Source organism: Fundulus heteroclitus, chromosome 18 (genome assembly GCF_011125445.2).
Source record: "Fundulus heteroclitus isolate FHET01 chromosome 18, MU-UCD_Fhet_4.1, whole genome shotgun sequence".
In the NCBI taxonomy this organism is placed as follows: domain Eukaryota; kingdom Metazoa; phylum Chordata; class Actinopteri; order Cyprinodontiformes; family Fundulidae; genus Fundulus; species Fundulus heteroclitus.
Genome location: NC_046378.1, coordinates 25,570,741 through 25,596,405, shown reverse-complemented (window position 1 = coordinate 25,596,405; position 25,665 = coordinate 25,570,741). Strand labels below are relative to the sequence as shown.

General features: G+C 41.2%; 1 protein-coding gene across 9 annotated transcripts in view; it reads left to right on the top strand.

The window, feature by feature from the left end:
• Nucleotides 1-25,665, top strand: part of plch1 (phospholipase C, eta 1) — an 87,532-nt gene that overhangs the window by 3,437 nt on the left and 58,430 nt on the right. For 5 of the 9 annotated variants that reach the window (XR_004933199.1, XM_036149619.1, XM_036149617.1 and 2 more), the window contains exon 1: nt 20,226-20,617. Coding sequence is in view for 8 of the 9 variants with exons in the window: in XM_036149619.1 (XP_036005512.1) it covers nt 20,440-20,617 (178 nt within the window). In the remaining variant the exon portion in view is untranslated. Of the gene's footprint in view, nt 1-7,034; nt 7,149-10,617; nt 11,075-20,225; nt 20,618-25,665 lie in introns of those variants that run through there. The other 4 variants (XM_036149615.1, XM_036149616.1, XM_036149614.1 and 1 more) reach the window with 4 other exon arrangements.

The window sequence follows — 25,665 nt, the reverse complement described above, 5'->3', positions numbered from 1 at the left end:
ACATTGTTTGATGAAAATAGATGGGAGATGTTCTCCTGTATGCTGTAGGTAGCAAACCTGACATCTCACAAGTAATAATAAACTGAAAGTTTAACGGGAATGTGCACTTTTAAGTGATAAAAATGTATTTAAAGGATAGACGGCTTTTGCCTTTTTTTTAACATTTTCATCTCTATAGCAGGTTTTCAGGGTTCCTTAAAAAAAGATGTTCAATTTTATATTCTGGATTAGAACTTTCCAATATCAAATCACAATCCTCATCCATTATCATTGTGTGCAATACTGTAATCCCAAAGTACTGCTCTAATGAAGTACTTCGTAGGACTCTATATTTCAACTGTCCGTCATTCACACTCTGCATACATCGTCTATTCTACAAGAATCACATGTATTAGATCATAATAAAAGTCTCGCATGCTTGAATAAAACATTATTACGTATCCAGCTGTTGTAAATAATACATGTAGAGAGGAAAAGGGAATTTACTGAAATGCTCTACTCCTGTTAAGGTTTGTTTCATGTGTCATTTGTTGTCTTTCTTTTAAACATCAACAACGATGTAGAACAAAACTTTTCACTTATGGGCATCCTCGACCTACTTCCTGTCAGGGCATCTGATCGAGTCACTGTGGCAGGGAAGAATTTATTTTTAAGCATCTCGCCCACCCTGACAGAAGCCCAGCAGAGACAGAGAAGAACTCTGCTCCCCTGAGGTTTTGGAGGATGAGAGGACTACTAAGGTTACATGCAAATGGAAGAGTCTTTTTACTAACTCTCAGAACATGAGAGTGTCACATAATGTGCATTAAACAGTAAATTATACATGTGGTTATACAGTTAGAAGGATATAAGCCAGGTTTCTGTAGATTTTCCAGCTAATATCTTTATTTGCTAAAGACCAACATTTCCTGCTGTGTGCCTTTGCCTTACCCCACAGTTTATGCAAGCATCTATTCATCTAATTGCCTTCGGTCTATAAGAATATCAGCTAATTATTGTTTACACAAGTTTCTTTCTGGATTAGTACACAGACATTGCTCTTTTTCTCATCTGTTAATGTCTACAAAAGTACCCACTGCATGAGTACATTCAGAAGGGTGTTTGCATGAGTTTGCATGAGTAATGAACAATGGGAGACAAGGGAGGGACCTGGTTAGCTATTTAGTTTTATTATCACCTGATTCGGCTTAACTTCATTTACAGCAGCATTGGCATCTGAGACTTTATACATACAATGGCTTTACTTGTTTATAGTTTAGAGTGGGGTTGGTGTGCTGCTGACCTCGAATCGGGAAGTCTCAGTGGGCAGAATACTTCGAAGACCTCCTTAATCCTACCAACACATCTCCATTGAGGAAGCAGAGCCTGAGGACTCTGGGTCAGGTTCTCCCATCTCTGGTGCTGAGGTCACCGAGGTGGTTAAAAATCTCCTTGGTGGCAAGGCCCCGGAGGTGGATGAGATTCGCCCTGAGTACCATAAGGCTCTGGATGTTGTGGGGCTATGTTGGTTAACGCGGCTCTGCAGCATTGCATGGAAATCGGGGGCAGTTCCCCTGGATTAGCAGACTGGGATGGTGGTCGCCCTATTTAAAAAGGGGGACCACAGGGTGTGTTCCAACTATAGAGGAATCACATTCTAATGCCTCCCTGGTAAGGTCTATTCAGGGGTTCTGGAAGGGAGGGTCCGTCGGATAGTCAAACCACGGATTCTGGAAGAGCAGTGTGGTTTTCGTCCTGGCCGTGGAACACTGGACCAGCTCTATACCCTCAGCAGGATCCTGGAGGGGGCATGGGAGTTTGCCCAACCACTCTACATGTGCTTTGTGGATCTGGAGAAGGCATTCGACCGTGTCCCCCGGGGGATCCTGTGGGGGGTACTCCGGGAGTATGGAGTACCGGACCCTTTAATAAGGGCTGTCAGGTCTCTGTACGACCGGTGTCAGAGTCTGGTCCGCATTGCCGGCAGTAAGTGGGACTCGTTTCCGGTGAGAGTTGGACTCCGCCAAGGTTGACCTTTGTCACCGATTCTGTTCATAACTTTTATGGACAGAATTTCTAGGCGCAGCCAAGGTGTTGAGGGGATCCGTTTTGGTGGCCTTAGGATTGCGTCTCTGCTATTCGCGGATGACGTGGTCCTATTGGCTTCATCAGGGCGTGATCTACAGCTCTCACTGGAGCGGTTCGCAGCCGAGTACGAAGCGGCCGGATGAGAATCAGTGCCTCTGAGACCATGGTCTTGAGTCAGAAAAGGGTAGAGTGCCTTCTCCGGGTTGGGGAGGATGTGCTGCCCCTAGTGGAGGAGTTCAAGTATCTTGGGGTCTTGTTCACAAATGAGGGGAAGATGGAGCGGGAGATCGACAGGCGGATTGGTGCAGCGTCTGCTGTGAGGCGGGCGCTGTACCGATCCGTTGTGGTGAAGAGAGAGCTGAGCCAAAAGGCGAAGCTCTCGATTTACCGGTCGATCTACGTTCCTACCCTCATCTATGGTCACGAGCTTTGGGTCGTGACCGAAAGAACGAGATCCCGGATACAAGCGGCTGAAATGAGTTTTCTCCGTAGTGTGTCTGGGCTCTCCCTTAGAGATAGGGTGAGGAGCTCAGTCATCCGGGGAGGACTCAGAGTAGAGCCGCTGCTCCTCCACGTCGAGAGGAGCCAGTTGAGGTGGCTCGGGCATCTGGTCAGGATGCCTCCTGGACGCCTCCCTGGAGAGGTGTTCCGGGCACGTCCCACCGGGAGGAGACCCAGGGGAAGACCCAGGACACGCTGGAGGGACTATGTCTCCCGGCTGGCCTGGGAACGCCTTGGGATTCCTCCTGAGGAGCTGGCCCAAGTGGCTGGGGAGAGGGACGTCTGGGCCTCCCTACTGAAGCTGCTACCCCCGCGACCCGACCCCGGATAAGCGGAAGACAACGGACGGACGGATATATATATATATATATATATATACATATATATGTGTGTGTGTGTGTGTGTGTGTGTAAAAACACAAGTTAATTCTGTATAATATTTATCTAAAGTTATAAAAAGCCATTGTGGAAGGTCTGAAGAGCAGCCTGTGGCTCCAGAGCAACAGGTTGCAGACCTGACTTTGATTAGTTTGATTAGTGTAGTTCTAAAAATATGAAGGCAGTTGACCTAAAACAGCCTTTAAATTAAAATATATCAGTGCCTCAGCTGGGTATATTTGGTTATATTGTCTAGTATTTTTTACAATAAAGTATGATGCTGCTTTTTTAAAAGTTTATTTTAGATATCAAGAATTGCTGCTGATCTCTGCTGTTTCAGTTCTTCTGTAATATTTGATTTTCCTTTTGGGCCCCTAACCAACTCTTTGTTGCTAATATTACAGAACCATAAGGAAATCAGTTAAAGATACCGACCCATTAAATTTCCCTAAGCTGCAAATGCAAAGGGACTCTTAGACACTCAGATTCTGTAAAAAACTTTTTTTACAGTGATGCTTGAGGGGCTGTTGAAATCAATCAATCTTCTACCTCCTTTCTTGCAATGCAAGATGTGTGAAATTCTCTTCTTTTTATTTGCTCCCACTTGGTTCCATATTAAAAATGCATGGTATGTATTTCCACTGTTACGCAGACGAGAATCACATTTATGTCCCACTAACAAAGAAATATGTATCCTGTGCTACATCACTGACACCGTGCCTAGATGATATAAAGGGCTGAATGGCTCTCGTCTTCCTAAAGCTCAGTGACAGAAAGACTGAAGTTATAGTTGTTGGTGGCACAGCTGAAACCCTCCCTGTAGACATCGGCTCATTGGACGACTACCATCACTAATCTTGGGGTTAAAGTCTCATAAGGAGCTTAAATTTGATTCTCAGACCAGGGCAGTAGTCAGATCAAGCTTTTATCATTTGAGCCAGTTTGCTAAAATAAAACCAATTCTTTCTCTAAAGCACTTTGAGACTGTTATTCACGCCTTCGTCATCACTGGTCATGATTACTGCAATGCACTTTACGTATGGGTTAGTGGTTTGTGTATTTTCCAGCTCCAGAGGATACAAAATGCAGCAACAAGTCTTTTAACTTGCACAAGTAAAAATGGGCCATTTGCCTCATTTTAACTTCTCTCCACTTGCTGTTGGTACATTTTAGGATTAATTTTGAAATCATTTTGTTTGTTTTTAAAGCCCTCCATGGTCTTGCCTTCTCCTACCTTTCTGAGATGCTCCACCTTTATACACCCTCTTGTTTTCTCAGGTCAGTGGACTCAATTGCTCCTCGGAGCCCTAAAGACCAAACATAAGCCTAGGGGCGACCTTTTCAGTTGCAGCTCTAAGATGCGGAGTAATAACATTAATCTGTGAATTGGACAGGCCTCTTCTTGCTCTGTTTTTTAATCAGTTCTCTTTGCTTTGGCTTTTGGCACTGCTTGAGATGTTGATTTTTACACCATTTTATGTTTTTGCTTGATCTGTATGTATTTAATGATTGCTCTTACTCTTGTTTTATGTTTCCTAGTTAGTTCATTTTGTGTTTTTTGATATGTATAGTACTTTGGTCCTGGATGGTGTCTTCAGGTGCTTTAGAAATAAAGCTAAATTGGATAGTATCCAATAAACCAATGGGTTTTCTAGACAAATAAACTGAATTTTGTGTACATTTTGTGATGTGTTTGCCCACTTTATCAACAGTTTTTTGTGGTTATTTTTAACCAGCTGGATCACGACTATTATTTACCAGAGGGCGATGGTCAGAGGGCTTGGTAGCACCAATGTATGGCAGCCTTGCCTCTGTCAGTCTGCCCCAGGAAAGCTGTGGCTACCAGCATGTTCAACTCCTGCCTATAATTTGCACACTGTTATGAAAGCATATTGTAATTTACATAGATTGTTGTATAATTAAGCAGTGAGGAACAAGGGGTTATATTATGTGACTCCAGAGCACCTCAGAGAGGCTCAGGCTGTTACCCTGTTTCCAGTTACAGAAGAGTTCAATGAAAAAAACCCAAAAACAAAACCAGTGGCTTATTGGGCTTTCCATTGATTAGGATTTGTGTTCTTCTTTAATTTGAACTTCAGATTTGGACAGAAAACACAAAAAATGTAGCAAGATTATTTTGACTTGGTTTGATATTTACATCAGAGCAATCTATTTTTTTTGCATTTTTACTTCATAATGACCTTCTTTGCTTTTGGTTTTTGTTATCAATTCTAAACTGCAGCGACCATTCAAGATATAATAGTTACAAGCATCCAACATATCAAATAGTTATAATTATACAGAGGTTATACAGTGGTTTGCACTATTATTCAGAAGCATTCATACACCTTGTGTTAGATCAACACAACATAATGCAAAATTGAGAAGTAAAAGGAAAAATAAATGTGTTTCCAATATGTTTAAGAATGATAATCTAAAAAGTGTGGTCTGTACTGTAAATGTATTCAGCCCCTGCTAAAATGATCCCCCTAAATATGTCGTTCAGAAGACAACTAATTATGTAACAAATTCCATGTCTAATTTTCCATCCATCCATTGCCTGTACCCGCTCATCTGTGCAGGGTCGCGGGGGGCTGGTGACAATCTCCTGTGGTATCTTGTTATAAATTCTATGAAGATCTAAAAGAATGAATATGAAAAGAGCATGGCGTAGCCACAAACCGGCAACCAATAACAGCCAAGAGACCCATCTGGTGGAACTGCAGAAATAACCAGCTCAAAACTGGCCTCTAATCAAGAGTGGCAAGAAGGAAGCCAGCATTGAACAAAAGCCATTAGAAGGCCCATCTAAACACGCTGCTCAGATGAGACCAAATCTTTTGTGCCATGTGCAAAATGCATGTAGTGGGAAAAATTTTTTTATGGTGAAACATAGGAGGTATAGGACTTTGAGGACTTTGGGGATGTGTTTCCTCAGCAGAGACAGGGAAACTTGTCTAAGTTGATAGGAAGACGGACGAACCTGAAATGCTTGAAACAGGGGCAGCGGTTCACCATCTGGCAGCACAAAAATCCTCAGCATAGAGCTGCAATGGAATGGCCTAATAAAAGTTTACATGTGTTACAGAGAAGAGCAGAATATAAAATGTAATCTAATTCAATCTGTGGCAAGTCTTTAAAATTAATGATCACAGGCACTCTCCATCGGATCAGAACTAGTTTCAGCTATTTTGCAATAAAGCATCAGCCAGAATTATTGCTTCTAACTCTGAAAAGCTGGGTGAGACGTACTCCAAGGGACTCGCAACAACCTTACAGTGAAAGCTATTTAGTAAGGGGACTGAACAGAAACGCCATGTACCATTTTACTTCAACTATACAGTTAAAGGCTCCACTTTACATTCGTCTTTCACACTAAATTCCAATAAAAGATATTGAAGACAGTGGCTGCAACATGAAACGTGGAGAGAAAAAAATCCAATCCTTTACCAAGCCTCTGTAAATATTACTCATGCATTAAACAATCTAGTAAAGAAAATTTGCAACAAGGCAGAAAGATCTGCATTACAGGCTTGGTTCAAAGTACTGCTGTGGCAGGGTCAAAGGAAAATACTTTCACCTCAAAGATACTTGACCCCGAATCTCTGCGTGTTCAACAGTTACTTCACTCCAAGTCACCGGGCACCAGACAGTAATAAATATCCTGGAGGCTCTGACCCTTTGCAGATCTAAGCATCTCCGGTGTGTGTGCGTCTGAGAGATAGAGACGAGGCGTGCTTGAAGCTTTTAAATCAAATGGACAGATGAGCAACAGGTGGGGAATCACGGTGTGCTGGCTGTGGGAGTATCCGCAGCCGCGGGAAATCGGGAGGACAAAGCAGAAAATTCGGACTTCTGGAATATTGCTGGATGAAACAGAAAGAAGACGAATGAGAACACCTGTGGAGAGATTTCAAAAAGGGTAAAATAGGTGGGATGTGGGGTCTGGCTTACAACTCAACTTTTCCCTTCATTGCAGCCAAGTCCTTCTTTGTTTTTTTTTAGCATGAAAACATCTGGGTTTTTTTTAAATACTGCATTCCTATTTTAAAGTAGCATCTTAAATGGCTTCCTCTTCTCCTTTTTAAGGTGGCGGATTTGTTTCCTTTCCTCTTCCACTCACCATGAGCTCCCGGGTGGTGAACAGGAAAGGAGAGCCACAGTACCGCCGGCACTTCCTCACAGACAACAGCATCTTTCAGGGTAAATATCAAGAGACACACACACACACACACACACACACACACACACACACGATCCATTGCAGGAAACACACAATCTGGATAGTTGGATAATGATATGTTTAAGGAGTGAACACTAGAGGGAGACTCAGTGACATCTTTGTGTTTTAAAAGCCCCAGCTTTTAAGATCATATAAAACAACCTACACAACTGTGTGCTATTAAATCAGTGCCAGATGGGAGCAAAAAAGCATGCACTGTAGGTCCTTGTTTAGGATACTTACAAATACGTGGATGTCATGTTGTCATTCTAAGGTAACCTGTTACTTCTGAGTATTTCCACCTATCGTCAGGATAAAACAGAATGGATCACCCTGTTAGTTGCCATCTGGGCAGATCATCTGGGGGCATTTATAGATACTTCACACATCTTGTTCTGTTAGATAGAAAAAATACTACTTCCCTAACTCTGCCACCCCCTGAAAGCTCAGCTAAAATCCAGATGTGTTACAGGATCAGCGTGATCTTGATCTAAAGGTTTCGAGACCGTCAGACTTCCCACTGGCCGAGCCACTGGATAAAATCTGTGACAAATCTGATAAGTTGGTCTGTCCCTGTGGGCTGTCACGCCCACTGCAGGCAGACCTTTTACTGCCTCACCTAGACAGCCACCATCTTTTGTGTGCTTTCAAAGGTAGAAAAATAAAGGCTCGAGAGCCTCTGTGCTCATCTGCAGGGGAGGCGTTTATCTGATTATTGCACAGACTAGAGAAAAATAGTCTGTTTTCTTGTTACTCCTGCTGAGAAATAAGGATTGGGTTATGAATTTGACCCAGCACAGGGTTAGGTTTTCAACCCAAAGAATGGGTTATATCGACTAATATTTACTGCTAATCAATAATCAAGAATCTTTTATTGTCAGCTATGGAAGAGAGAGTTTAAAGGCATTAAGTTCAATTAATGTAGCAATTCATATAGCACCAATTCACAGCAAGCATTGCCTCAAGATACTTTACAGAAGGAAAAGAAAAGAAAAAACAAAAAAATAAAGTCATTACTTATTATTCAACTTTCTAAACAAGTGAAATTTGTGTTAAGATTAATTATTTTTATTCCATCCAACCTTCTTGGGGTTAATGGGTGAGAGGTTGGGTACACCGTGGACAGGCACATGAACACAGAGGGATAAAGTACAACATGCATGCATAGATGCAATTTAGAGAGGCCTGTTAACCTAACATGCATGAAGGGCATTCTGCAGTTCATTTTTGAAGTCCAGACTAGCTGAGAGTTTTGCTTTGGCCATGGTCCTTAAATCAGTCAGGGGGCCAGAATATTTGGTTTTAAGGAGATGAGTGAAGTGTTTTGCAAAAGGTTTCACACCCCTTGCATTTTTCAACATTTTGTTACATTAAAGCAGCAAACCTCAGTGGATTGTATTGAGATTTTATGGTACAGACCAAGACAAAGTAGTGTATTAATTTGAACTGGAAAGAAAAATTATTTGTGGTTTTCACTTTTCTGCTGACTACGTTTTTTTTGTGGTATGTCTTCACTGGCTTTATGCGTACTTCTAGAGAATGAAAATGTTTTCCACTTTTTCTTTGCAAAATACCTCAAGCTTAGTCAGATTTGATGGAATTTCAAATTATTCCCATGTATTCTCAATTGGATTTAGGTCTAGACTTTAACTAGGCCATTGTAACTCATCAGCATGCTTAGATCTGCCGAAAAGGTACGCCTCCACCTTAGTCTCAAGTCGTGCAGCCTCTAGGGCAGGGGTCTGCAACCTGTGGCTCCAGAGCCGCATGTGGCTCTTTACACCTTCAGCTTTGGCTCTTAAAAACTTAGACCACAAATGCGGGTGATAAAATTGGTCAATGTTTCTAAATGTAAAGGTAATTTAAAATTGCTAGCTTTAGGGTGCATTTAGTTCTGCAATATATGCATAACATTTGCAGAGAGAAAGACAGTAATAGTGTGTAGAATATTTCACTATAGATAAATTAAGTATCTTTTCGTCAATAGGTTGCAAATGACTTGCTTTTTCATCATTTTGATGCCATTTACTATAAAAGTCAAATTGAAGAAAATGTGTTAAACCTAAATATAAAAATACTGTTGGTTAAATAATAAAAACTGTTCTTTAATTTAATTTTTTTAAAAAAAATTTAATACAGTATACTATAAAAACAAGCTCTTGTTTCAAAGAGATGTGTAACTTTTGTGGCTCTAAACAAAATTTGTTTAGCTGGACCGAGGGCAAAAATGGCTCTGCAGGTTGTAAAGGTTGCTGACCCCTGCTCTAGCGTGTCCTCCAATGGTTGATCAGTTTTTTAAGTTTTATCCAGTTTCCCATTAATTATGTCTATCATCCCTTTCTTTGCTGGAGAAAAGCATCTCCACAGCATGATGCTGCCACTGCCATGTGTCATATGAGGGAATGGTGTGTTCAGAGTAATAGGGAGAGCTGGTTGGTCTCACATATATTTGGTGTGTCTACTGTGGCTTTATTGTCCCAAACTGCACACAAAACTTCCTATGGCTTTCTTTTGGCTTCCACCTGAGCTTAGGATTTCTGCAGCTCCTTCAGAGTTATCATGTCTGCTCTGGCTGAAGGTATCAGAGTGGGTGTTTGACCGCTCTACTGTTTTTCTGGTGGGATTGGGTCAAACAGGTGGCCTTTATCAGATACTGACTGAAGGTGACTGGTTGAGCTGGGTTTTGAGGAGGAATTAGTAAAACGTGGCTGGACAAAACATGTATCAGACTTTTCTAAAAACTGTTATTTCTAAAAACAAAGGCACGTATCGATATCCTTTTAGTTTTCAGTGATGCCCAATTTTCTGAGGTTATTATAACGTGTCAAATTATAAAAAGCACAGGGCAATCATCGGGAATCTTCAGACACCTGCCTCCATGCCTGGTGCTGATGAAAACAATGAAGTCCCACGCACGGGTGGCAGAAACAAAGGCGTTCTGGTCGTGGGGACAGTTCGCGCTCATCGATTAGGTGACATCTCCTGCAACACTAAAATGAAATGGGCTTTCCTTGCGTGGACCAGAGAACAAGACTGTAATCTAAGAGCTCCAGACTGACGAGACTTTCATTAAGGAAATGACTCAACCGGGAGTGATAGGCTACGCTCCTGGCTGGAAAGGCAGACAAACACGCACTTGCACAGTTTGAAAGCTTTTTAACACCGACTATTGATTATGTCTGCAATGCATGCCACAGTTGGACTATCTCTCTCTCTCCTCTCTCTCTTTCTCTCGGGAGCGCCAGTTTAAATTCCACCGCATGAACTGAAGAAGATCCGAAAAGAGACAGACGGCGCAAAGTGGGTCACCGCCGTGCAGTGATGTCGTTTTGTTTTACTCCAAAACAAAAAAAGAAATAAAAAAAAGAAAAGCGCATGTGACACCAAATAATTATGGGTGGAGTTTTTTTAATTATTATTATTGCTGAGAATCAGATGAAATGACTAAACGGCCCGCCAACCCACCCCTCTTATTTTTGCGCGCCGTATTCTCACTCTCTCCACGCCCGTCCTGAGCTGTTGCTTATTAACATTCACTCTCTTGTCAGCGACGTCGAGCGTGTGAGAAATCGGCTTATCTTTTTTTTTTTTTGCCTCTGTGTTGCGCCTGACGAGCAGAGAAGATGCGCTTTGCGCAGACCGGAGGATGAGGATGGAAGGGGTTTAAGGGGGCGTCTGTAAGAAGGGGGGCAGCAAAAGTGACACACTGTCCTCATGGCGCGCTTCTTTTGAAACGCCTCATCGTCATGGGTGCATAGGCATCTTTTTGATGGCATGTTGGCATTTTATCGCTGCCACGTGAAGGGAATAATAATCTAAAACAAAAGATGTCCAGAGCGCATGGAGGGACAACTCCACATCTAAATGGCGGAGCTTGAAGTTTGCCGAAATCTGAGTTTGGAGGGGGGTAAGTGAGCGTTATCAAATCTTTCGGCTCATCTTTCTGCCTCATTGTGAAGCGCGCACATTGTGGCGGCGGTGGTGGTGGTGGGGTTATGTTGCCAAACGTGATGGAGCCCAGTTTCCCCATTGCGCTTCAGATTGTGTAGAATTTCATCACTAGCGATGCAACAAAACAATCAACAACGGGGTCTTAGTTGGACGACTAACAATTTGTATCAAGGACCCGTCATGCAAAACTGGTCCTCACAGGAATTTTTGATTGCAGGTGACGTTTTTTTTGTGGTATTTGCCTGCTAATTAAATATATTTAGTCCGTCTATGAGATATGCAAATGATAGGAGTGGAAAACTGTCCCTGATACGGTGATGCTAAAAATGCTCCTATTGCACTTGTCACTACGGGACAGTAAAAGCATCTTAATATTTCAACTTGAAAGTACTTCGGTCTGCCTTAAATCCATATAGACTTGCCAGATTCTTTACATTCCTCTTAGAAATCTGCCCAGTCCTGATTTATATGTCCTGTCCTCACAGTGTCTTGGTGTGAAGATCTCTGAGGAAACTGATAATGCACAAATCTTTACCGCATGTCTATTGGGATGAGCAAAAACCCTCTAGTAGCCCTGACAGAGTATTTTGACCTCCACTTTTGATTGCAAAATTGAAGCCCCGTGTTTCCAAAGGGGTTTACACTGATTGCTTTAACGTGTCAAACATATGAAGCATCCCTGGCACCTAAAGATATCAGGATGTGTCAAGCTGTCAACCTTCACCCATGTGCTACCCAGATTTTGTGTGCTTCTTTTTGTTGGTAACCATTGGGGTCTGAGCCACTCATTTATTCAGTTCTGGGAACACTCCAACTCGACGAGCTGGAGCAAAATGAGCGAGAAAATAGGAAAATCAGGAAAGGAAAAAAGGTTGGAGCATAATCAATTGCAGCTAATCTCCTCCACATGGATGAAATGTTTTTTCTATGTAAAATACAACCCCCCCCCCCCCCCCCCCCCCCCCAACCCCACATGTGTCTTTATTGTGCTGCAAATGATGATGAATCTCAGCACGTTCACCCGGATTTGTCTCTATTTTGTTGTCTGTGCCAGATCCTTGTGGTAGCTTTAGGGCACAAACTGCAACCAGACTGCATCCTTTCCTTTCCTTTCCTTTCCTTTCCTTTCCTTTCCTTTCCTTTCCTTTCCTTTCCTTTCCTTTCCTTTCCTTTCCCACTCCCTCCCTCAGGACCATCATGTGCATGACACGAGATTTCGCACTATCTGAGTTACTCTGTCGGTGCTCGAGCTGTCTTAACTGCCAGAGCATCACATTTTTTTCCACATTTCAAACATTTCCCAGTACACATTCGCCGACTGTGCGAGAGTAAAAATTCGGATTTTACAACCTACAGGGCTTCTGCAGATAATCATCGGCGTCAATATGCAGCTGGGCAGAGAGACACGCCTGTATCTGGGAAATAGAAAGCAAATTGTCCACGTGCATTGGAATTCTCATTTCATCTCCTCAGAATTTAATTAGCCCCACGCGTTTCTGACATTTTTAGCCTCGGTTGTGTCCGTAAACGAAGCACCAGACAGGCAGATGTGTTACTCATCAGGCATGCTTTTTTTTTTTGGTTTTGTGAAAGAGTTGAGATCAGAAACGTCTCGTGACAATCTGCCTCTTGTTGCCAGATACCGTATACCGGATCCCGTTTTGCACATTTAAGGATAAAGCCTTTCTTGCAGGTTAGCCATGTGTCTGTCTCTATCAACCCAAACCAGCCTCTCCCTCCCTGCTAAAGAAAGAAGGGGAAAAAAAAGCTCAGCACAATGCTGCTACCGCTGTGGGGATGGTGCACTCAGGGTGATGCAGGGCGATGTGCGGTGTTGTCCCCCTGTCCAAAAGAACACATGGTATGTTGTGTGTGGTTCTCGTGTGACAAGAGCACATTTCTCAGTATGTGTGCTGTGTCCCCTACCTCACTTTTAACAGTGGGTCTTCTCGTGGCTTTCTTTCTACAATAGCTTTCTTCTTGCCACTCTTAAAAAGTCCAGATTTTTGGAATGCACATCAAACAGTTGCCCTGTTGACGGAGTCTCCCACCTTAACCGTATATGTCTCTGCAGCTCCTCCAGAGTTACCGCAGACTTTCTGGCCGCTACGCCAACTAATGCTGTCCCTGCCTATCCTGTTGTGTCATTAAAGCACTAGAGAGGCAGCTATGACCCCCCCCCTTCCCCCCTTCCCTTTCACATGTTTCCTATGAAGGCGCTGAGATCAGACAGTTTGCACGACAGTCTGTCTCTGCTGCCAGAGACGCTGTAGCTCATCCTGCGCTGCACTGGGAAGAGGAGAGAAGAAGCATTAACGTTGCAGGAACCGTCAGCATCAGTCTGGAACATAATGTGCACACGAAAGGCGCACATGTCCTCAAAAAAATGCACGCAGGCTTCACTTTGCTCCTTTGATGTCTGTGCTGAGCTGCGGCAGTCGGGGGAACCCCCCGGTAGCATCTCTTGTGAATGCATTATCATTCGGAGCTGTCGTGTTTATTTTCATTCTGGTGCCTCACTGCACTCTGTACCCTGGGGGCACTGAGGAACCCATTTGTAGCTTTGTTGACTCGAGTGCCGCCTTAAGCATGCTTAATTAGGCAAGGCGAGTAGCCTTCAGATAAGAGTGTGTCTTTCTCCCTTTTAGCTCATCATTTCCTTATGTTTTCGAACCTTTAATGTCTCCAATAGGTGAATGGTGTATTTTTTAACAATGTTTTTCCGCCACTCAGTTTTAGCATCATTAGTGTGCTTTAAAACTGGTTTATATTTTAATAAATTCCCACTAGGTGTCAAAGGTAAAGAGCTGCTTTCTGTTGAAGTGAAATATAAAGTCCGGAAACTGTTTGAGGAAACAGTGTGCTGTTGAACTGTGACTTCAGCTGGGATATAAAAACCCTCATTAGGGATTTAATGCACGCATATACGGTGTAGTGCAGTTATTGACAGCCCTGGTAATGATGTGGAAAAAGTCTCCAGACGATTTTATTTCATTGCAGTAATATTTCAGAATTATGAAATAAAATGAATAATTAAAAATAGCACCATTTAATTGAATTGTCGTAGGAAATAACTGTTTTTGACAAAATCGCTGGTGAACCAAAATCAATACCCTCGTTGTAACATCCCCTCCGCCAACAGGAGAGCACTTGTTCAAGGTTAGAGCACACAGAGAGGGGGATCTTAGGCTACGTTCACACTGCAGGGAAACACGACCCAAATCCGATCTTTTTCACAACAGTGTGTGAATGGCCCATTTCTGAAAAAATCAGATTTGTGCCACTTCCGTATGTGGTACTAATTCGGATACGTATCGGATTTTCTTCAACGCGTCTGCGGTCTGAACAGTCATGATTTCAGCAAAAAATCGGAATTGAGCATCAAGACCTGCAGTGGGAACGTAGCCTTAGACCACCCCTCTTTTGCACAATCTCTCTAGATCACCCAGTCCTGTGTTCTCATGTTTGCATTATTTACCTATTTTTTTTAGCTCACTCCAGAGGTTTTGTAGAGGACTTTAGTCCGCCAATTGAGATGGCCATGGAAGAAGCTTGGTTTTATGTCAGGCAAACCCTTCCTGTGTTGATTTGGCCAAAAGATGTATATCATGATCCTACTCAAAAACCCAATGATGACCTACTTCCTGTTTTTGGGTCATTAGATAAAAAAAATCTTCTGTTTTTAAGAGTTTATAGTGTTGTGCACTCTTACAAGGTTGTGTGACTGTAGGAAGAGAAACAAGCCAACAGTATCACAGGCTCTCTACTGTACGTCTTTGAGGGTGTCCCTGCTTGTTCTCTACACAACGTCTGGGCAGAACTTTTTTCTCAAGAGGTGTCCGACGACTGGATTAAGGTGACGTGTTTAGGTTGGAGAAAAGGAAACGTCACACACATCTGTGGAACTGCAGTCTCTCAGTCTCACAGTTCAACTCTGGTCGTTTAAGTGGTCGAACATGCCAATTCCGCTCACTTACGCCGTTTACTCTATAAATTATCCAAGCGGGGCGGTCCCGCCCTCGTAGCACCACACGTCCCCGATGTTTGCAGTGTTTACAAATAGCGGCAGAGCACACCGTGTCCCTATTGTGATTAATACTGCAATAACTTGCCTTTTCGTAAAACTCACACAGCAGCTGCCTGTGCCTGTGAGACAGCTCTGAGGGCATAGGAAACACCTCTAGCAGTTGTCTTCAGACAGTAACGGTAGACAGATTGCTGCTTTCATGTGAAGCTGCTAAATCGCCAAAAAACACAGAGAAAAGTCACTAGATTTCTTTCTAGAGGCTTTTTTGAATAAAAGTTGCTAGAGGGGTCTGAAAAGTCCCCAAATATATAAAAACAGAGTATCTAAGTTGGAAGAAAGCCGTGCAGCGCAGCAGCCACCAATAGCTTCATACACTAGCAGCTTTGCAGCAAGACAGACAGGAGCCAGACGAGTTGGTTTTTCAAAATAAATTTTAACATTTCGTGATATGTAAATTCATTTTAAGCTCTGATTATGATTAGAATAAGTGTGCAAATATACAGTAGCTATGCTATATCATATGCTTTACATTGTTTTAACATATTTTTTAATTGATTCTGAAGGTGTGGCGGCTTTTATTTTGGTGTGGCGGTGCGCCACGATGTTGCGGAAACCCTCATCTTAGGGTAAAAAAGTTTCCTTTTTAGAGTATTTGCAGAGTATATTTTCCTAAACATATATTCAACATTGCAAGCTTTTACCAAAACAATTTCCCCTTTTAGGGATGATATATATCATTACATAGATGCCAAAGGGGTGCATTAGAACCCCCCCCCCCCTCCCCATAAAAAAAAAACTATCTCGATTTTCCAAAAATTAAATCTTCATAAATTACAAATTCAAATTAATCGATAATATTGATTTATCACCCTGCCCTAGACAGAGCCAAAACAAACTTTTTTCGGCTTCTTCACACCCCGACTAAAAGACGAAAACTTTGTTTTCATGGAGTATGTACCAAGCTTTAGTGGCCCAAGGCTCGCAATCTTCCTCACTGTACCTGGTCACTAGATAGACTTGGGTCCATGTCCAGTCTACAAGTTAGCAGTTATAATAAATACATTTACAATCCACATCATACTTATACCCCAAGTAAGAGGCAGTCATGGTTTGCTTTTCTACAATTTTCCGTGTGACATAATTTACTGCTGCAACAAAACAATAATTTATTTTAAAGTTCTTTACACATTTCCACCAAATCAATCATGCAGGAATTTAAAGGGAATCACACAAAATAAAAACAATTTTAACAATTATCATCCCCCCACCTTTATAAATCACTGTGTTGATTCAAACTATGCAGAGCAATAGGAACAAGTTCAGATTGACCCCAGATGCAGTCACGGTCTAAGATGTCACATCATATTCAAATGATCTGATCTTCACCAGGTTGTGAAATTAATTAAATCTAAAATCAAATGTGCCATGATTCAACACTGTCAATATTTATTAGACAGAAAAGCCAAAATAAAAGAGTTGTGTGCGAAAAAAACAGAAGACAGTGTAAGTCTAAGAAAATCCGTTGGATTCAACAGGGAAAGTGGCAGTTTGGTGTTATTAAGCAAAGCAAATGATTTAATTCATCATCACCACATTTTGAAAAGCAAGAGTTGTGGCAGATGCTCTGAAACATATAGGTTTATAACACAATGCCATTTAAAGAAAGACATAAGCAAAAAATAAAAGCTATATAAACAATTATTGAACACATCATATGTGATTTAATGGCCAAGCAGCTGCATTCAATCCTTACACCACTAAGTGCAATGCAAACTATCGGATGCATTAGTGTAAAGCACACCACTGCTGGACTCTAACAGAACCTTTTTGACTGCCTTTTGCCAAATGCAAAGTTTAACGAACGTTTGATAGACGGATTATAGTGTTGATTGTTTTTGGGAGTGTGCCTGTGCACTGTCCTGACATCAATCTGTTAGAAAACCTTTACATTAGGGTGGACACTTTGAGCAACGCGTTCTTGTCCCACATCAGTGAACGACCTCACAAATGCTCTCCTTTAAGAATATCCTCATATTCTCATAGACACATTTCTAAGTCTTGTAGACAGCCTTCCTAGAGGAGTTGAAGCTGGTATAGCTGCAAGTGGTGAACCAAGCACGATTGCTATAAGAGTGGGATGCCCTTTATTGTTCATGTGTTTGTAAGAACTCAGTGTATGGCTTCAAATGTGCTGCTTGTGACAATGTCTAGAGATAGTGATATTATTTTGGGACTTCTTGTGTACAATTCAGAGAGGAATGCACTTCTTCACTGAACTCAGCAGAATTTAGTGGGTCATAAACTCAACTCAAATCAATTAAATTATTTTTTTATCGTCTCATTGCAGTGAAATCATACAGATTCATGCATTCCAAACTGATCCAAGTTATCAAATATTGCAGTAAAGTTAAGTTTATTATTCAAATTGGTAAAAAAAAACAAGTTTTCTGTCTAAGGAAACCCAGCTTATTGGATCTAGTCATTAACTTGCATCATTCGCTCCTCCTGGATCAGCATGTAGCGTCAGTGGACAGAGGCTTGCATTGTGCCATTGACTTGGCAGCAATCGCTCATACTGATGCATGTATCCTCATACTGACTGATCCTCACACTGACTCATGCATGTAGGAACAGCTGAAAGGAAAACTCCCCTTCAACGGAAAGAAATCCCCCGGCAGAATCTGGCTCAGTGTAAACGGCCATCTGCCGACTTGGGGTCTGAGAAGAAATCGACTATTGCCATGGCACATGTTCCCACCAAGTTAGAAAACTTAATTAACAAGTACTTTTTCTGTGTACAGACCATTGTATTTTCACTCGTGCAGGTTTTTCCACCATTTCTTACAGTAACATAGTCATTGGATTGCCGAGTGTTTACCGTTCTCATGAGCATCAATGTCAGCTCCTTTTTTTATAATCCTTTGACAACAGGTTGAGGCAGGTTATCCACTGTTTATTTAATGCAACATGGGAAACCTTTCAGCCTGAAACAGAAAATAAGAAAGAGGGCACAAGGGAACTAAAATTATGCCACACCATCATCCTGTTTCTTATTTTTTTATATGATGACAAAATATGACCACCTTGTATGCGTCCCATCCTACTGGTTGAGCAAGTGACACAATTCCTGTTCTGTCAAGGGGTTAGCTAAGTACTATCACAAATGTGCTGCAGCATTCCTCCCACCGTGGAAAGGCCTGATTTCCCCCACGCATTTATCCAGAAGTCATCATCTGTCACAGAGCTGTGCGCCTGACTAATTTAATTTGGTAAGCTGCCGAATGTTCTGGGAAGAACAGTCGAACAGGAAGAGGACTGGATGTCATAATCTTAAATTCAGGTCTATATCTCCGATGAATTCACTATGGGATTACACAAGGTAAAATTTGGGGTTTATCCTCTTTTACATTGGAGTAGTGATATCAACAATGGTGTTATCAGACTAACAAAAAAACACATCAATTTTAGAAAAATAATGCACTAAAGAAAAAAAATCTCTCCACTTTTTATTCACTGTATTATGTAAAGTAAATTAAAACCTGGGATCATTGTTCAGATGTTACCTACTAAGATTACAAAACTGAATAAGTTGACAGTTCAATTCGATTTTATTTTATTCATATAGCGCAAGTTCTTAACACATGCCATCTCAAGGCACTTTACAAAGTCAAATTCAAATCAAATCATCCAGACAGATTGGTCAAAAATTTTCTATCTAAGGAAACCCAGTAGATTACATTGAGTCTTGACAAGCAGCATTCACTCCTCATGAAAGAGCGTAGAGCTACAGGGAGAGTCGCCTGCATTGTCAATGCATGTTCATACTGAGCATGCATGAAGCGACAGTGGAGAGGAAAACTCCCCTTTAACAGGGAGGAAAACCTCCAGCAGAACCAGGCTCAGTATGAACGGTCATCTGCCTCGACTGACTGGGGGTTAGAGAAGACAGAGCAGAGACACACAAAAAGCACAGAAGCACAAATTGATCCAGGAATCCTTTCTAGATTATAGGGTAATATCAAATGATCTGCCCCCTGGATGGTGTCACAGCTTACAGAACACCAGACCACGTGTAACTACTATGAAGAAAAAAAAGACAGAGAGAACAAAAAGTTACAAGTTGAAATAACAACAAACAATGCAAATTGGAGAACAGTAGGGGAACTCAACAGAGTGAGAAAAATAGGCCCTGATGTCCTCCAGTAGCCTAAACTTATAGCAGCATAACTACAGAGATAGCTCAGGATAACCTAAGAAACTCTAACTATAAGCTTAGTCAAAAGGGAAAGTTTTAAGCCTAGTCTTGAAAGTAGACAGAGTGTCTGCCTCACAATAGCTTGATGGATGAAACTTGAAATCCAGTATCCATACATAAACTGAAAATCCTGTGGGAGAAAAATGGCAGTGGATAAATAAGAATAAAAAATAAGCAAGACTTGCAGGCGTTCTGACCAGAATGTGAAGTCAGGATCCCTCCCTGGTATAACAAACTCAGAGGGAAAATACTTCGCAATGAGTTAATCACTGTTGAAAATTAAAATCCAAGCAATATTAACAGAAATACACTGTAAAAGCAACTTAATATTGGTTTTCAATTAAACAACAGCTAAATAGTGGAAGGTCATGAAAAAAAGACCCGTGTGAGGCAGGGGAGCATTATGTGAAAGACAGACAGATGTTCTTTGTTTGACTCTTCTGTTATCACACAAGCAGACACACAGGCCATTAAATCTTACTTCTGGTAGTGCATTATCACGAATGTTATGTCATCGTTCTTATCCGTGTATTCCACTGGTTGACCTGAGTGAACCTAGCTGGTAAGCTGCACTATCCTCTACCCCTGCTTCTCATAATCACAAAATACACAACAATAACAATAACGGAGCTGCTAAATCACTGTATCTAAATCTGCACTTTAGAGCGGCACGGCTGCGGCAACATCTGCACATGTTCTGAGAGCACTGCGAACATCAGAGAGAGGCTGATGGGGGGGGGGGGGGGGGGGGGGGACAGGAGGTGGGAGTGGAGAACAGATGACCAGGAGAAAGGTAGACGTCTATGTGTTTCCACACAGGCGAAGCCGCTGCTGCAGATCAGAGCACGAGGGAAGAGGAAGAGGAGCAGCAGGAGTTTTGATGTGTTTTCTCAACATTTGAAGTCTGAGTTCAGTCAAGTCTGATGTTGAAGGAAACACAGATGGTTCCTCAGAGGTTTCAACTTCATCTCTAGCTCCTTGTGCTGTATTCTTGGACTGAGCTGAACTCTTTCCGCTGTCTCTGGTTCTGGACGAAGACATGGGCGAAATTTGTTCTTCGCTTTTCAGTCGCGCCGTTCTATCTAGGCGAAAAGTACGATCAACCTTTTTCTACGCTTCCGCTGAAAAGTCTGCTGGGGCGTCCCTCCTGGCGCGTAACATTTACCACATTGGGGGCACCGTGGCGGTCCCGCACAGATGCAGGCTCACGCAAACTGGTAAGGAGAGAAAATTGAAATGAAACTGATTTGTGGGATGTTTAAGCAAATAAATCAAAAATCCTCTTTTATTCACCCAAATCAATGCTTTCTGTTCTTGCTTTTTGTCACAGCACAGGTCAATTTCCAATGCTTGTTTGCTGAAAATCATGTTGCATATTGAAGATATTTCATGCTCGTGCTATTTTTGACATCAGAGGAGCAGATACTCATGTTTATGTATAAACACATAACCAGGAAGAGCAAACCATGACTTTGAACCTGTAGAGAGCTTGTTTATTAGAGGCACTGGGGTAATTTCTGTGTAATTCATCATTGCTTGTATCACTAATCATGTGTTAATGTAATTCATGGACAGCCAGTCAACCACAGCTGAAGCACATCATGATTAAACTTCTGCACACTATCAACCTTCAGGTCATAAGGGGCTAAACAGAGCAGCGCCAACTGACAGCGCCAGCTCTCCATTCAGAGCCATTGTATTGTGTCTGATTGCCACGTTCCTTGTGTTGCATCACAGTTGAATTGGCTGGGATGCTTTTTTTGGCGCTGGTGCCTTCTGCCCCATGAATAGTGCATGAAGAACCAGGCAGATGCTGGTGAATATAAATGTACGTAGTTATGAATAAATTGTGTTGAGTCTATGGAGTGTTGTCCGTCGTGCTTGGCCTCGGAACAAAGTCAAAGCAAAATATCTTGTACAGTGTAAGAGAATTGAAGCATTAGTGCTGCCTGATTTTCCGCGCTGAGAGCAATCTTCAGATGCTTTTTGTGGTTAAAAATGACAGTAGAATAAAACTGCTGTCATTGATAATGTCACACCAGGTGTTCTCTGCTCTGTGGTTTGCCTTATTATATGGATCCAAGTGAGGAAGGGCTTTCTTCATCACCTACCCTATTAAAATGTTGTTTGAATTGGCCCGGCCTCTGTGCCAAGACAAAGCTTTGATCTGCTCTGTGCTCTGCACCGACAGACATGAGTTTTTACACGTTAACACACTTGCATGGAGTGGATCATAATCATACACTGACTGTGAAGGGACAAGCAAAAGAGGGACTCTCTTGTATATTTATCTACATATCAATAGTCATTTTTAAAAACAGTACATTGCAAAAGTGTCCGTCCCCCTTTACACAGTTTGTCACTTTGCAAACACAAACTTTGTTGTATTTCATAAGGGTTTTAACTTAATAGGTCAAAAAAAGTGCTTGATTTTTACTCCCTTTTAAAGATAAAAGTTGAAAAAGTATGCTACGCATTTGTATTTAGACCTCTGATACCCCTAGAAAAATCCCATTCCTTCCAATATTGTTCTGTAGAGTTCTGAGAGGTTTGTTAGAGAACAACAGTAAACCAAATCGTGAAGACTGAGGAACACACAACATGTCGGAGATAATAGTTGCAAAAAAGGTTAAAGCAGGGCAAGGCTATAAAACAAATTCTCTTGGAAAAAATTGGAAAAATGTGCACTTTATAAGTAAAAAAAATAGAACAATGCCAAACCAACCAAACCATGGCCGTCCCCATTACCTGACAGGTTGGTTAAAGAGAGCGTTGCAGTCAAAAGGTGAAAAGTAACTCAGGGGAAGCTGAACATGAACTCTGCTAAACTGGTCCAAATGGAGCAACAAGAGGACAGCCCCATATAAAGTTGGTGTGGACACAACAAATGTAAAAGAAGGTTCTCCATTGAAATAAGGCAACATTTACATTACGGGATAATACATAAAACTTTGTTTAGAGAAATTCTAACATGCCACATCATCCAGAAAGTACAATCCCCAAAGTCCAGACCTAAACTGGGAATGTCTGGCAAGATTTCAAAATTGCTGTTCATATATGCTCTGCATACAATTTAACTGAGCTTTAACTGTGCTTTTAGTTATAAAGACCAAAACATTTATGTAAAATCTTTTAAATAAAAACAATTATAGTTCCTCCTTCCACTTTAGGTTAATGCACTACTTTGTGTAAGACTGCCACATTCAACACTTATAAAATGTATTGAAATTTGTGCTTGTAATACAACACATTATTAAAAATAAATAAATCAGAAGGCTTTGAATGCATTTGCTAGTTATCAACACAAGGATCAAGTTTCCATATATGGTCATCCTTTTTTTAATCCTCTGTTAGATTACAGACTTAGCACTGGTCAGACACAGACACTATAAAACTACAAAGGATGAAAAAGGGCTTTGCAGATCACAAACATTTGACAGGTGGGGTTAAAGAGACACAGAGTCCTCTTTTCTTCCTCTGCTTCTGGATAGCTATTGATAGATATTCTCCAACTTTATGATCTGAGGATTATTTCTTAAATGGACATGGAAGAAGAGATTAATGTGAAAATGTTTAGGGCATTGAGCATTTAATGCACAAGATCTACCGGTCGTTAATTCTGATCCAGGATAATGCTCCCAGGAAGATAATATCTTGCCCACAGCTTTTCTTTCTGCTTTTCAGTTTTTATGCTTAGTTAATTTGAATTGAAGTGCTTGTCGTCATATTCCGATGGAGAGATATTGGAGAATCAGAGCTTGAAAGAATGTATATGAAGCATTGGTGAAAGTGTACTGGCTTTGAGCTACGTCTCTTATGAAGTTATCACTTAGAAATGTCCGTCCTGTCTGCAGATGCTCCCTTGTTTTAGCCAAAGATTGACAAAAAAGGCCTGCTTCTACAATAGCTATGACATTTTTCAGGAGAAAATAACACATTTATACTCAAATGAAATTATTTAAGACTAATCTATAATCATTATTAATGAAGCTGTCGATTCTGTAAGTGGCCCTATGAAATAAATAATGCAATGTGACCTATTTTCTTTTTTATTTTTGAATTACAGATTTCACTGAGTAAGTTCTCTTCTCAGGGTCCTATTACTTTTCTGCAACTCTAGAAAGTTCTCTCAAGTATTTGCTCATAAATAAAGCTTTGAGCAGCTATGAGACTAGTTTAATCCCTACAGAAAAATATTGGAGATTAGGTCTGCACAAGCTCGGATAATGATGCAATTGTAAGTTTTGTAGATACAAATTATGGTGGTAATATCCATTTAAACAGGTACACATTTGTTCAAATCCTTCCTTTTTCCTCTGTGCTTTGATACCCTTTTTGTGATCTTTTTTGCCTTGGGGACTGCAGCCTTTGGATCAGATATGAGCCCTAACTGCAGTCTGCAAGCTTATTATTGCACTAGCTGGCAATGAGTGAACTAGTAATTCCTGAAGGTGTTCAGGGTTGATTTAACACAATGGTGTCGGGGGAGGGGTGCGACCCTGCATCCCGGTCTGCGCTTTCAACCCCAGGAAGGGTTAAAGAGCGGTTCTCAAGTAGTGGAGTGACATCTTCTTGGTTTGTTCCCCTCAAAAGGAGATAGGTCTTGTGTTGTCATTCATGTCGGAATCGTTCAAAGGGCTTGCCCATTTATTTATTTATTTATTTTAAGAGGATGACATGGGGAAAACAAATTTTTTCCAAGAAATAATCTGTGGGAGGATGCAGATTATTTGTTGATCAGACCTTGAACGTGATCCCTCTCATGAACATATTCCACTTAACTTTCTTGTCAAGATCAAGTTTTCCCTGGCCCAGACTTGTGAGTTTGTCCGTCTCATTTGCTTTAAAACATGTACTGTTCGAAATGTTAAAAGAACCCTCTGTGATTTATACATGAATCAATGAAAATATGCCTGTCATGTGGTTTCATATTCATATATTGGTGATCCTCTCTCAGTGTGACTCTTACATTTTCCCTCTATTCTCATGCGTGCTCACACTGCAGAGCCGCATGATGTTCTGTCCCACTCTATTCTATTTAATGAAGTTTTATTTATATAGCGGCAAGTCACAACACGTCATCTCAAGGCAATTTACTCTTCTTGACAATGTCTGGTTCTGGTACCATTTCAAAGTTCTTCCCAAAGAAGGACTCCTCAAAATATGAAGATGTTTTAAGTCCTGTAGCCAATGTTTCTTCCTTCTTATCACTCTGCTGGTTGGCCCTTGGAAGGTAAAAATATTCTTCAATAAGTTGAAGAAGTTCCAGTCATTTTGGTGTTTTAGAAATTTAGATAACAACTTAGGCCAGCCATTGAAGTCATTTTATTTTAGTGGTGTGGCTGTAGGTCCTCTACATAAAAAGTATTTGTTCCTAACATTCATCACCATCTAGCATAAGTGCTGCTCCTGAATCACGAATGAGGCAGACAAACTGCTTGCATGGCAACACTGTCAGGGCGTGGTCAAACGTAGAAATGGTCAGCTGTTTGCAGCCGAATGCTCAAACTCTGTTAGGATATTACATGTCACCACGAATATTTTCAAATGTTTAAAATCAAAAGGTATTATTCACATAATGGTTGTTTCAGTGTATTTACACCAGTTTGTCCATTGCTGTTTAATCACAAAAATACCATCATTCTGTTGAGCTGTACTCCTCACTTCACTGTGCCGACTGGACTCGGCCATCAGATTGTGTCAATAGATACTTGCGACCTCACATGGTTTTAGCTTCTAGTTGCTTTAATATTGTGAATAGTTATGGAAACATTTAAATTTTAGTTGTTACATTCTCGATCAGGGAGGGCTCTGGGATTTTCTGCCTTTCTGCCATTTTCTGGCCCTATTTCGTAACCAAGCCTAGGTATCTTACCCTAGACTTCTTCCATTTCGTATGGCTAACCAAACCATTTCGTACTTTTGAACTAAAGTGTGTATCAGTTCATGTCTTGGTGTTTAAGCAAGTTCTTATTATTTACAGAGACAGTCATTCATAATGATATTTAAATCTCGTGGATAATTTAATCATCAAAATTTTATGTTCCTTCCTATTTTGTTTATGATCTTCATTTGACCCAGACAACGTTTCTCAAATAGGACAGATTATGACCCCATAAAAACAAGCACCTTAGGTCATATAAAATGTGTAATAGGAATTTGTGAACAAAGGCATTTATTACATGCATTACTTTATATATTACAATGCATGGATTCTCTCTCTGAATTGTAACTACAATAGCTTGTTATTTAACCAATTTTAATC